This window comes from Plectropomus leopardus, chromosome 14, assembly GCF_026936395.1.
Source record: "Plectropomus leopardus strain MGB_pleo_1.0 chromosome 14, ASM2693639v1, whole genome shotgun sequence".
Lineage (NCBI taxonomy): Eukaryota > Metazoa > Chordata > Actinopteri > Perciformes > Serranidae > Plectropomus > Plectropomus leopardus.
In genome coordinates, this window is record NC_142189.1 from 3,619,381 (window position 1) to 3,632,910 (window position 13,530).

A 13,530-nucleotide genomic window follows, 5' to 3' on the forward strand; every position below is an offset into this window, starting at 1 on the left:
TTTCCACGAGAAGCACTGTCACAATCAATGCTGTTGCTAATCACTGACATAACCTAGACTGTGATAATCACAAAAAAGAAGAAAAAAATCTACTCAGCATGTAGTATATTGTATAATTCAATTTTTTTGTGTTTTTTTCATCTAAAAACATAGTGGCATGACAAAAAACTGGCATTTAAAGGGTTAAAAGTATAAAAATTAATGAATATTTGAAATTTATGATTAGGGCTTATTTTTACGTTTAAAAAGTAACTAAATGAAAGTAGAAAATAATATTAATGTAAAATATTTTTTTAAAGCTTGATTTCGAAAAAGCACATTTTGTGCGTAAAGTGATACGAATGTGTGTGATATTAAAGCAGGCCCTAAAGGGTTAAATCACCACAGTTTCATAGACAATCAGATACAGAAATTTGGAACATTAATTTCCAGAGATATACATACTCTTAAGAACCCTAAATGATATAATTCTCTACAGTAATTGTTTCTAATTAGATCTGCTCTCTCGATTGTCGCCTGTGCCCGCTTTATCCCACTTGACAATTCCTGAATATTATGTGCAACTTTTTCACATATCTGTGTGGCTGTAATGATGAGCGTAATCCTCTCATCTCTGAAAAACTCCCTCACATCTTCCACCCGGAGAGAAAAACGCTTCGTTACATAGTAATCATGCAATCAGGGACGAGCAGGATACAGTAGCCTGCAAGACAAAATCACCAGTCGCCACATGCTCTGAAGACGACCTTTAATTGAGCGTCTGATTAGCAGCGGCGGCGATGAGAGGGCGGGTTACTCACGTCTCATAGAGGTGCCCCCCCTCCACGCGCTGCTCCACAAAAGCCAGCTGGCGCACATGAAGGGTGGAGTGAGGGAAGGCGGCGTGCATCCAGGGCAACCCCAGCACTGACATCAGTATGTTAATGAGCCCAGAGAGCATCAGGTCCCAGTGATACGCCGTGCCCTTCAGCAACCTGAGGAGCAACGCAACTGTTACACTCTGCCCATGGCAACGGCAACAACACAACAACAACTACACAACAATTCACACGGAGAAAACTGATGGAGTCACACAGACGGAGCAGAGAAAATTAGCATACAGTAATATTTTGAAGGGAGCACACGTGACAAATAGGCAACACACACACACACACACACACACACACACACACACACACACACACACACACACACACACACACACACACACACACACACACACACACACAAAGAGCACTGCTCTCCTAAGGTTAGCGGTGCCCTTCAACACAACCTGAATAAACTCGCTCGGATGTTCCACTTATTCTTCTCATTCAACATTGAAGAAAATCCATGTACACAATCGATATGTCCCTGCAATGACAGCACGAGGCGACGCCACATACTGCAGTAACTTTACATAGAAGGATGACCGCGACCTTTACGGTGCCACAAAACATTTTCTGCAAATTAGTGAGGAATCACAGCTGTGCACCTTTCCTGTGCCTCGAGCTCCAGTGTCTAAAGCAATAGAAATAAATAAATAAATAAACTTAGAAATAAAATAAATAAATAAATAAATAATATATATATATATATATATATATATATATATATATATATATATATATATATATATATATACTTTGCATGTACTATATTGAAAATAATTATTTTCTTTTATTTATTTAAAAACATAGTGGCATCATCACAAAAACCTGACATTTAAGGATTAAAATTTTGAAAATTAATGAATATTTGAATATTTACAATTAGGACTGTTAATCTTTAATATTGCTACAGCCTGATTTTGAAAAAGTGCATTTTTTGTGCAGAGCGGTATGAGAGTGAATATGTGACGCTGCACAAAAAAAAGTATAAAAATCAATGTTGCTGCTAATCAGTGACATATCTCAGGCTGTAATAATTAAAAAAACAACAATTTATAGGGCACAATTCATGAATAAAATGCAACACGAAGTGCTGAATATATAAAAACCTATAATAATAATAATAATAAAGACAAATAATGCGAAATGTTCTCACGAAATAAGTTAGTATTTACAATTAAGAATCTTTCACAAAAAATGAGTTAATGTTTCAAAATAATGAGTAGGTATCTAAAAAATAGTTTCTCAAAATTATGTGAAACTTTCTAAAAACAATGAGAAAGTTTTCACAATAATGACTATCTCAAAAATAATACGTTCGTATCCCACACTAAGAAAAAATTTTCTCAAAATAATGAGTTAGTGTCTCCAAAACAATAAGAACCTAACTCACACTGACTTACTTTTCTCAAAATAATGACTAAATATCTCCAAATTAACAACTTGATATCTAAAAGATGAGTTAGTATGTCCAAGTAATGAAAGACTTTCTAAAAATAATGACTTGGTATTTTAAAATAATGAGGAACTTTCTCAAAATGACTTACTTGTCTAAAAAATAATAAATAATAATAATAAAAATACTAAGTCAATATCTTTCTTAAAGTTATTATTTAGAGATTTTGAAATACTATCTGATTATTTTGAGAAAGTTTCATTAAAATTCTTTTTAAAAAACCCCAAAACACTGGCAGAAACGGTCTTCCATATAACAACAGCACAGTTTACAGAATATGTCACATAAAGAAAATAGTCTTCAAGAGATAATTCTTCTTGGAAATCACTCTCTTTTTTATGCTATAGCAGCTGTTGTTTTGCCTTCCAGTGAAATCTTCCTCGTTCGGAACAGACATTTAGATCCAATTAATTTCTGCCCAACAAACGTCGATGATAAGGGCTGAAATTCCATCATTATAGATTTTCACTGTGGGGCTTTTTGATGGCTGATGGCTCTAAAGTCGTCTGTCCGATGCAAATTTAGAAGAACAGGGTAAAAGCTCAACATCGTGTTTTGGCTGCGAGGCTTCTTCAGAGCTCCCTGACTGCGACAATTTGACTCAGATGTCAAGTTTCTGGCTCAGTTAATCTTCCCTCCCTAACAGACCGGCAAATATCCCGTTTCAGCAGATCCTAAAGGTCCTTGGTGGCTTTTTAAAGGGTCATGGAGAGAGTTTAAGCCAGTTAATGCACAAAAATGAGCATCCCAGAATTCACCCTCATTAATATTATCCCTTTCAACTGTTTTCTGATCGTAAATGAAGTCATGGAAAGACTGAAAAAAAAAACAAAACAGAACCTCTACCTGTTCTCTGGCGCATTGGTCAGCGAGACGACAATGTTCTGGTCGATGAAGATGAGCAGGGCGAGGAGGAAGCCGAGGCCCATGGCGCTGACGACGTTCATGGCCGACAGACGCTCAAACGGAGCCACGTTGAAGACGGGCCGGTCGTGGACTTTAAAGACTGGAACTGTGCACCAAAAAAAAGGAAAAAAAATAGAGCAGTCAATTAATCATTTGTTAAGAAGATAAATGGCAATTATTTTCCTGATCTAATCATCATTTTAGTCATTTTTCAAGCAAAAATGCCAAAATTCAACATTATATTGTGTAATATGATATAGTTTGTGTGATACCTTGCACTACTGCATATAGATTATGCAATAACAAGTACAGTCGGTTGATAGTTAAATTATGGTCATATTGCTTATATTTATATTCTCCTTTTATATATTCTTTGCATTTTATAGTCTCCTTTTTATATTATTTACTCTATGGATAATGAGAGTGTGGATCAATAAAGGCGATCTTATCTTTTAAATATTGGCTGATACAAACTTCTCACATATAAGGATTTGCCATTTTTTTTGTCTTAAATATCTTTGTGGAGTTAGTTGGAGAGAAAAACTAATAATATTTTAAGCACAAATGAAGTCCCACAAATGAAGGAATTTTTCTGTTTTTTTGGGGGGAGATTGTTGTGGCCTAAAATGCCTTACACAGCAGCTTTTCTCCTAAACTGTGGTGCATGTTGCAATGTTTTTAGGGATTTTTTTGCAATTCAAGAAACAGGGATTTTTTCCTGAAGAAATTCATGCAGAGCTCACACTCCCACAGCAGAAGTCTCCCTGTGGTCTCCTAGTGGTGCTGAGCGAAGCAATAGGCTGCACGTATTTCTACAATTAAATGAAATTTTATCAAAAATATTACAAAGATTTTATCCAGTTTACTTACTGTCTCCTCTTTATGACTGTTTGTTTTTATTTGATGAAAAAAAATCCTCTGTTTCGTCTACTTGAGAAGGACTTTGGTCAGTGTTTGATGTTATGAAATGTGCTCTATAAATAAACGTGACTTGATCAAAAATATGGTGATTGGTCAAATTTGCATTAAAGTTCCAATGATTGGACAAAATTGAAAAGTTGCAGACGAGGTTGGCTGAATTTGCATTCATTTCTGCAAACTTGTCATTGCAACATCCTGCAAAGACTGAAAACAATTAATTAATCAAGAAAATAATCTGCAGATTTACTGATAATGAAAATCCTAATTAGAGCTGTGAGTTTGATATAACTGTGAGATTTTACTCTGATGAATGTGTCCTCACTTTGTTAGATGACTGTAACTTAGGACATGACCTGCTCAATTTTATCTCTATAATAGCTAAATTATGAACATCAGTTTCTTTAGTGGATGTTAAACTGTGACAGGAATATCATTTTGTGAAGAATTTCTGCTTAAAATTCAGAATCAGCACTTTGTTAACTCATCAGAGTCCATCTTCACAAACATAACTGTCTCTCAAACTGTTTTGATGACTCGCCTTTTCATGCCAAAAATCATTTTCTGAGAGTGTCTGGACTTTTTTATTTTTATTTTTAACATGCTGAATATCTCATTTAGGACTACATCCTCTCAAATACAACTGAATTAAGTGCAGTCGGTTAAATTTGGAAGAAATGACAATACAATAATGGGCCTATTATCTTATGACTTATTGTCTCTGGAGGTAAAGGAACAGAAAATTGGCCGGGCACTTAAATTTAAATTCACTTGAGGGTTTGGCGCTCGCCTCGGTGTTTCTGTGTCGACCCCTGGAGAACAGCTGCTGCCTTGGCAACAATGAATGGAGACGCAAAATGATGCGAAACAATAGAGAATAAAAACTGAAAATCTCCAATGTGCTTTGGCCTGTGCCTTGATTAAGGAACATAAAAAGACAATAAAAGCACCGAATAGGGGAGGCCCCGCAGTTTGACAGTCTGTCTTGGAAGTAAACGACCTAAAAGTCCAAAATCCCTAAAGTGTAAATACACCCGAAACAGTACTGAAGTGTCACAAAAAGACAGCTGACTACCAAGCACTAACAGCTTTTTTACAACTGCTTTGCTTCATTTTCTTAACTCAAAGCAATGTTGTCAAACAAACAAATTCTGATGCAAAATTAGGCCCAAATCTAACAATTAACCCATCTTATGTAAGATAAAGTACATGTTAAAGGGATAGTTCAACCCACAATGAAAAATACATATTTTCCCTTTTACCTGTAGAGTTATTTATGAATGCAGATTTTTTCGGTGTGAGTCGCCGAGTCGCCGAGATTTCAACCGTAGAGATGTCTGCCTTCTCTCAAATATTACAGAACTCGATGGCGCTCGGCTTGTGGTGCTCAAAGTGCCAAAAAATACATTCAAAAACTCAACAACAATGTGTCTTTACACAAATCATGACCCGATTACTCCAGATAATCTAGAATTTTAGGACATTTCTAGGATTTTAGGAAATTTCTAGGATTTTAGGGAAATTTCTAGGATTTTAGGACTTTCCTGAAATTTTTAGCACTTTTCTTAGATCTTAGACTGTTTCTCTGATTTTAGGACATTTTAAGATTGTAGGATGTTTCTAGGATTATGATATTCCTCAGATTTTAAGACATTTCTCATTTCTTTAGGACTTTTCTAACATTTTCTGACATTTTTAGGAATTGAGAACATTTTTTAGAGTTAAGAATGTTTCTTGGATTTCAGCACATTTATGGGATTTTAGGAAACTTCTAGGATTCTAGGACCTAGTTTGGATTTTAGGACATTTCGAGGATATTTGGACGTTTCTAGGATTTTAGGACGTTTCTAGGATTTTTGGACATTTCTGGGATTTTGGGGCATTACTAGGATTTTTAGGATGTTTCTAGAGCATTTCCTCAATATTGTGCAATGCGTCTGTTGCAGGCCAGTTTACACAACGAATGGTTGGACTGAATAGTTTTATATATCATGAAAAACTCAATGCACTGTCCAGCAACTGGAGAAGTAACAAGTGATACGAACGCTCGATGTCGCTGAAAAGGTAGGAGCCGATGAAGGAGAACATGAGCACTGAGATCGGCAGGGCGCAGTCCGACAGCACCTCCCTCACTTTGGCATGCAGGAACGGACTGAAAAAGAGAGCGAAAGAGAAGAAGAGAGAGAAAGAGAGAGGGGTGAGGGAGTGAGCGAGGAGAGACAAATAATAGAGGAATACAATTACTGTGGACAAGACAAGGACAATGGCTGCAATCCTGACACTGCTTAAGTACCTTGGTCCGCCTTTTGCTTACACAATTGAATCCGGCTTTGAGGTTGATTTGATTACTGGGGGCAATCAGAAGTAGAATATTAATGCTTATTAAATCACAGGCTGGAACAGAAGCTTCGACAGAAACGGGAGCTTTGTGAGAGCCCGTCTGGAAACTTCCTTTAAGCTCCGTCACTCCAGACAATCTTTAGACTCACGGCCCAACTCAGCAGAATTCATCCCAGCCGGCAGCGCTCTCATCCAAACAAGATTTAAACTTCTCCAGTGATTTATCTTAAGAGTGCTGCAGTGCTGCAGTGCTGCATGTACCTCCTTTTGAACTGGTAGAGGGTGTAGCCCATCCATAACGTCCCGAGCATCAGCAGGAGGCAGAGGACGGGCCTCTCTCGAGTGCACTGGATGACGGATTCGGGGAGGCCGTTGAGTGCGAACCCGGCCGCCACATCACTCCTGTTGCCCCCAAGCAGATCTCCACTCTGAGGGAAGCTCCCTATGCTTCTGTTCGCCAGCGTCGGAGCGTGGTAATACCTGTGAAAGACTGGAGACACAACCACAGAGGTTAGTTCAACTGAAGATTAATGAAACCTCCAGGAACTGTTACGACCCAGCTAACAGGTGAGAGAAGCGACATAAAAAACAGGTGTTTATGGTAAATTGAAGTTCGGAAAATAAGGATTACTGTGAACAACAAAAGGTGAAGCAAAACTATCACGAAAAGGGTTTGCAGGTACTGCAAAAAAATCAACGAAATAAATATAACAAAAAGAGGGCTCCTAAAAACCAGAGCTTTTAAACTTATCTAACAAAAAAAGAGGAAATATAATCCTGACTCTCTTAAAGTGTGTGGAAAACAAAAATACGACTAAAAAGCACCCTAAAACTTGAATTTAAGAAGCAACTACGGGAGGGCAGCCTGTTATTTAAAAACTAATACCAAAACTCAACGCGCGAACTAGAGCCTCAGATAACACTACAAATCAATGACAAATTATACAAGATCAATCAAACTAAGTCCAAACAGACAGTCTCGGGAGGCTCGATGGCAGTCTGAACGCGGGAAAAATACTACATTTAGGTAAAATGTTTGATGAAGAGACACGAGCAGTAAAACTCTGCAGGGAGAACTGGAGGAGAGAGAACCTCATAAAATAAAGATAAACTTCAGCTGAGCTACAACTGCACCGAAACCTGATCAGCTGGATCGTAAAATCCTCAGCACTTTTCTGCTTATCGTTTTTGAACATTTGGCTCACACATAGTAAATATTAAACATATTTAAAGTAATCTCAACCTCGAACCTGTGGCTGCTGCATCAAGACATAGCCTTTGTACGTGGGGCGCCCGCTCTGCCAGGCGAACAGTTTTTTTTTTAATGATGACTTATAAACGGTGGATCGTACACTTAAACACATGAAACAGTCGAGAGTCAACAGACGAGGAGGAGAAGAGAAACAAACCAACATGAATGCAACACAGGCAGCAGGAATGTTAATATGCTCCGACATTTTGGCTGAGAGAGAATATAAACAGAGAAAACGCATTGAATTGAAGTCATGGAGGCGTAGACGTGCGGAGAATGGACTCTACGAACTGCAGAGGGAGCTTGAGGTGAGTTGCAACGTAGGGTTAACAGCAGAACTTTTATTGGATATTCGCGGTACGCATTCCCCAGTTGGGTCAGTGACCAGTGAACACTTCACGACAGAGTCGGCTCTAAAAAATCAAACATGTTTAATTCGCTCCGACTCATGTCGGGAGGAGTCTGTTCTCCTCAGAAACTTACAGATCTCTGCTTTGGCTGCAGACTGTATTTAAAGATAGAGAACATGTAACTTTCAGATCTGGATCGCCCCCTGGTGCCTGTCTGCAGTATAGGTCCTAAACTCCGTCCCTCCATGTTTTTATCCTTATTTTGCCTCTTTTTTTTTCACAGTTCACATATTTTACCAATTACTCTACTTTTTTATTTATTTTTATTGGTATTATTATGTTATTTATTAATCCTTTAATCTGCTTCCTGATTTATGTACTTCTTCATCTTTTATCTGTTGGTTTTATCCTGCCTTTTGTGTTTTTATTTACATGCTTGTGCGTGTGTGTGTGTGTGTGTGTGTGTGTGTCTGTGTGTTTTGGGAGGGGGGGTAGATTTTGGTGTTATTTGTTGTTCATCATACAGTGTTCATCAACTTTGTGTTCATCTGTATGAAAAGTGCTGTACAAATAAAGTCTGATTGACTGATTGATGTTAGTGAATGGGTCAAACTAAAAAGTCAAAGAACACCCCAAATAAATTTTGGTTTCTGTCACTGAAATTAGTTCTCGTCAGCCTGATGTTTGTTCATCTGTTTGTTTTTATCATAAGTTTGCTTTTGATGAGTTAATATACAAAAGGATGCTTTCCTGCCATGATTGACAGCTGTGACAGCCAACCCGTGTGCTTGCATTCAGTGGAGCTGTTCTCGATTGGTTGGACGGGTTTTTGCCTGTCCGACCTGACATCCGCTCTGCCCGTGTCTTGTTTGTTTTAATCTCACTTTGGCATAGCAAGGGTAACTGCGGGCGCGTCGTCCATCTTTATATACCGTATATGGCGCCAACTGGCTGCAGCTCATGCTGACTGGTGCAGACTCGTATTGGACTCTGCAGGATTGTGAATCCTTTAGAGGATCCTGTCTAAAGTTGTGCTGCATCTCCAGCTTTGAGGTAGAGTCCTGATCAAAGGTCAAGTGATCATAATCCTTAAACACGACACTCTGTATGATTTTATCTCTGCGCCGGCAACAGCAGCTGTACCCGACTGTGCTGGACTGGGTGCACTGAAATCAGTCACCCCACATGAGAACTACTGTATAAACACCTGATTTTTTCCATGTTCTAGGTTTTTTTTTGGGAGTTTTTTCTTAGTCGCTGTGAGGGTCTAAAGAAAGAGGGATGCTGTATGCAGCAAAGCCCTCTGAGGAAAACCGTGATTTGTGAAAACGGGCTTTATAAATAAAACTGTCTTGAACTGACTTTTGATAAAGTGTGTCTGCACCTCTAACAGGCATCATGTTGAAGGTCGTGATTTTAACTTAAGCAGATGCTTTTACAACTATTTAAAATAAGAAGAATGACATAAGAGACAGTGTGACCCGACCTGCATGCTGCTCCCTCCGCAGGCCTTTTCATCACCACGAAAGTTATGCGGCAAGCAAAGTTGCAGAAGGAGACTGAATATGTTCATTCATGTTACTGCAACAATATTTTGGATGAAAAGTGTCCACAGAATGGCATAGGTTAATGTTATGGTAATGGCATATGAGCTCGGAGCGTATTTTACAAATGGTTCCTGAAAATTGAACCACTGCACCGGCAATATCCAAAACAGGACAACGCTACATTCAAAATAAATTACATTCTGCCAGCGTCATCTCAGTTTTTGGGAAATTAAATTGTGTAAAATATTTATGGTACACTAAGATGAGGTGCAGTAAAGGCAGGATGGTGCAGTATGGCTGCAGGCTGTGTTCGAAATCTCAATTGATTAATTTAGTATCTGTCTGAGCCTCTCAGTCTGCTGACCCAACAGAACAACTGATGCAAACTATCGAGAATGCTCCGAAATGTTCACCTCTTCTTTTGACCTGCGGTGGATTTAAATAAGATGGACTGCTCTTATTTCATTAGATAATTAACCCTTTAAAACCTGAGTAAATTGCTTTGATTTAAAAAAAAACCCAGAAAAACATAGGGAGAAGGCAATAAGCAACTTCACAAGACATGGCCCAAAAATGAGCGGAAAATTAGTAAAAAAGTGAAAAAACAAACAAACACAAAAATACCTTAAAAAGTGTTTAAAATTATATATTATATTTATTTATATATTATATATTTTGTAAAAAAAAAAAAACTTCTTCTCACTCCCTTTTGGAGTATGTAAACCATCATGTCATCATGGGTTTGACCATTTCTTTTATGTTTTTCAGTGTCTAAAAACAAAATATAATTTTGTTTAAATATATTTTTTTGTCTATTTGCTTGTTTGATATTGTTTCTCTATTTCAATTTTTCCATGTTCTAAATAAATAAAATCAAATAAAAAAAGGACATTTTCCCTAATTTTTGAATTACTTTGCAATAATCCTACCCTCTTTTTAAAAAACTAACATTCAGGTAATTTTCTGTCAAATTTACTAATTTCTTGCTATTTGTGGGACATTCTTTGCCCACATGACTTTGTTGGTCATTGCCTTTTCCCCACATATTTTAGAAAGAAATCAAATCAAAGCAAACAAATCAGTTTCAATCAGGGTTTAAAGGGTCAGATAGCTTGTGAAGGGCCTCTGAATGCAGCACAAAAAAAAAACAAAAAAGAAAAAAAAGATATCAATACAGATTTCAAAGGGTTAATCAATTATTTGGTTGTCTTGGTTGTCAGAGATTTTTTTTTGTCTTTTATGGTCTATTTTCAGGGATTTAACTACCCAGCACCACATTAAGATTCTAAGATATATTGCGTTCTTCATTAAGCACAAGATTTTCAGATATTCTCCTGAGTGACACTTTTCATCTGCAGGAGGACAATAAAAAAAAAAACTATGCCAGTTTTTAATTAAATGGACCAAATGATCAGTTGAGGAGATCAGTCAAGAAATGATTCTTCAGTCGAGGACAGCCGTGCTCATTAGTGAGCCGCACACTTAAATTATCACTTAAACAGCGTATATGTAGATTATTTGGGGGATTTGAAGTTTCCTCGTCATAGTGAAAGAGGCTGTTTAAAAATCAGGACCGCCGGTGGATGTGACAGCAAGTAGGATGTTTTTATTGTTTCTGATCTGCAAAGCCAAAATACCAGTCAAAAAAACGTAATGTGAGAGAGCGAAAACAGACGAACAAGCAAAAGAGACGTCTGTCACATGACTGGGAACTTACTTTTGACTGTGCCTTTCACTGCATCGACCACAAACGCTATGGAAATGAAGAGAGCGATGACCTCCTCTGTCGACCTGAAGAGACACAGAAAACATGACCGAAGTGACAATCAAGCTCGACCTGCAGGCAGATATATAAATATATGCCTGAAACCAAATGCAATATTATCAAAGAGACTTCAAGATGTCTTCTATTTTGTCTTTTAATTTGTTTTTTTAGTTTTTGATACAACTTTAAATTTTATTTAAATACACTTTAAATTGGATCTTTTTATTCTGTCTTGATCCTGCTTATTATTATTATCATTTTTTATTATTATTCTGTGTTTACTGCCTTTATTTTATCACTGTATGTTTCTAACATGTTTCTGCCTCTAATCTCCTGTTTAATTCTGCCTTTTTTGGCCATTATTGACTAATTGCATCTACTTTGCTTTGTCAGAGCACTTAAACTACTACAAATGACTTGGTACTATATAAATATGAAAAAATGAATAATAGCAAACATAATAATAATAAATATTATCATCATCATCATTTCCACGTGGAAATCTCTGATCTCTAAGACTAAAAATGAGTGCACTGGTTTAACCTGTAAAAAAAGTTATGAATAAAAATATAACATCAGTAAAGCGAAGGAAACGGCAGGCTATATTTAGAACCTGATTGGCTATATTTGGTCCATTTTCTCAGTGAGCTGAGTTGAGGGAGGGCAGAGTGTTCGAGTAAATAATATCTGATGTTTTGGCTAAAGGGACTCTGAAAAGAAAGAGAAGAACAGATGTGAAACTCTGGATGTGTGGGAGCTCGGAGGGAAGCTGTCAAACAGAAGGCGTTCTTTTGTTTTACAGAACAGACTTTTCTGTTGAGTGTCAGTGATCTCTGCTGCAGACGCTGACGTGACCACCCAATTTAAAACCACGACAGAGAAGGAAGCACACCGACAGAAACACTATCAAAAATACAATTGCTATTGCGCGTTTCATTTAAGTGAAATAAAAAGGAGTTAAAATCAAAAGTGCATGAGAAAAACCTTTTGAAGAGCTTCATGAGCAGGCTGACGTTGAAGATGCCTCCCAGGATGAGGAAGAGGCAGTTCCACAAACCGATGCAGGCGTAGAAAGCCGGGAAGTCCAGGTTGTAGTCGTCACAGATTCCACGGATCACTGCACACAAACACACACAGAAACATGAGCACAGATCATAAAACAAAGCAAATACGACGTCAGAAGCCAAAGAACTACATCAGAGATGAACACAAATGTAAAAAAAAAACAAAAAACAAAAGAAAAAAAAGACAGAAAGTTTTAGTTTTGCTGAAATGCTGCAGGTTTTCAGCCCACATAGATACTTTACTGAGCATCTGAATGTGAATTTTGGCATCTGGAGAAACTATAAAACTCGATGAGACACAGTATACATCGGTAAGGTTGCAGCCAATGTCACATTCCTTCATAAATAACATTAAACTTTGCCGCTGGACTTGATTCTCTCATTAGCATCAACATTTTTTATGTACCACAATGATGAAGGAGCTAATTTATTTTTCTAGAATCTTAATTTCTTTTTTTTTTTGGGGGGGGGGGGCATTTTGTCTTTATTTTTTGAAAATATATAATGATCCCTCCCAGCTAATTTTTTATTAGATTGTTTCCTTGTTACCTTTTAATTATTTTTGCAGTTTACATGACATTACATGCCAAGTTGCTCATTATGTTTTTCCATGTTTTGAAAAAAAAATTTCTCAGGTTTCGGAGGTTTAAATGCTAGTAAAAGCAGCTGAATGCAAAAAAAAAAGAAGCTCTAGGTGTTAAAGGGTTGATCCATAAAATAAAAGAAAACGAGGTTAGTGGGACACAGGACACAGGTTTTCTTTTTGTACTCTGTAAATACAGATGCTTAAAATAAGAGAAAAGACTGTTTTTTGTTACTGCTGTGAGGGAAAACCTGAGGACAGATTTCTACATCAGCTATGGCAGACACTGACTTTACACACACACACACACACACACACACACACACACACACACACACACACACACACACACACAGATGCACAAAGCATTTCATTCAGACATGAAAAGGACAAAGGAATTGTGATGGGTTTGTTAAAACCATAACAATTTAGTTGTAATCTCGAGCAGATTTGTGCACAGATGAGTTACAACTTTACAAA

The 13,530-nt window shown here is 37.3% G+C and overlaps 1 protein-coding gene across 5 annotated transcripts in view; it reads right to left on the reverse strand.

The window, feature by feature from the left end:
* The window catches only part of slc4a11 (solute carrier family 4 member 11), a 154,065-nt gene that overhangs the window by 10,861 nt on the left and 129,674 nt on the right, over positions 1-13,530 (reverse strand). For all 5 annotated transcript variants that reach the window (XM_088087810.1, XM_042500470.2, XM_088087812.1 and 2 more), the window contains 6 exons: positions 12,388-12,520; positions 11,356-11,429; positions 6,751-6,979; positions 6,195-6,301; positions 3,172-3,337; positions 801-974 (listed from right to left, as the gene is read on the reverse strand). In XM_088087810.1, coding sequence (XP_087943936.1) covers positions 801-974; positions 3,172-3,337; positions 6,195-6,301; positions 6,751-6,979; positions 11,356-11,429; positions 12,388-12,520 — 883 coding nt within the window. The remainder of the gene's footprint in view (positions 1-800; positions 975-3,171; positions 3,338-6,194; positions 6,302-6,750; positions 6,980-11,355; positions 11,430-12,387; positions 12,521-13,530) is intronic.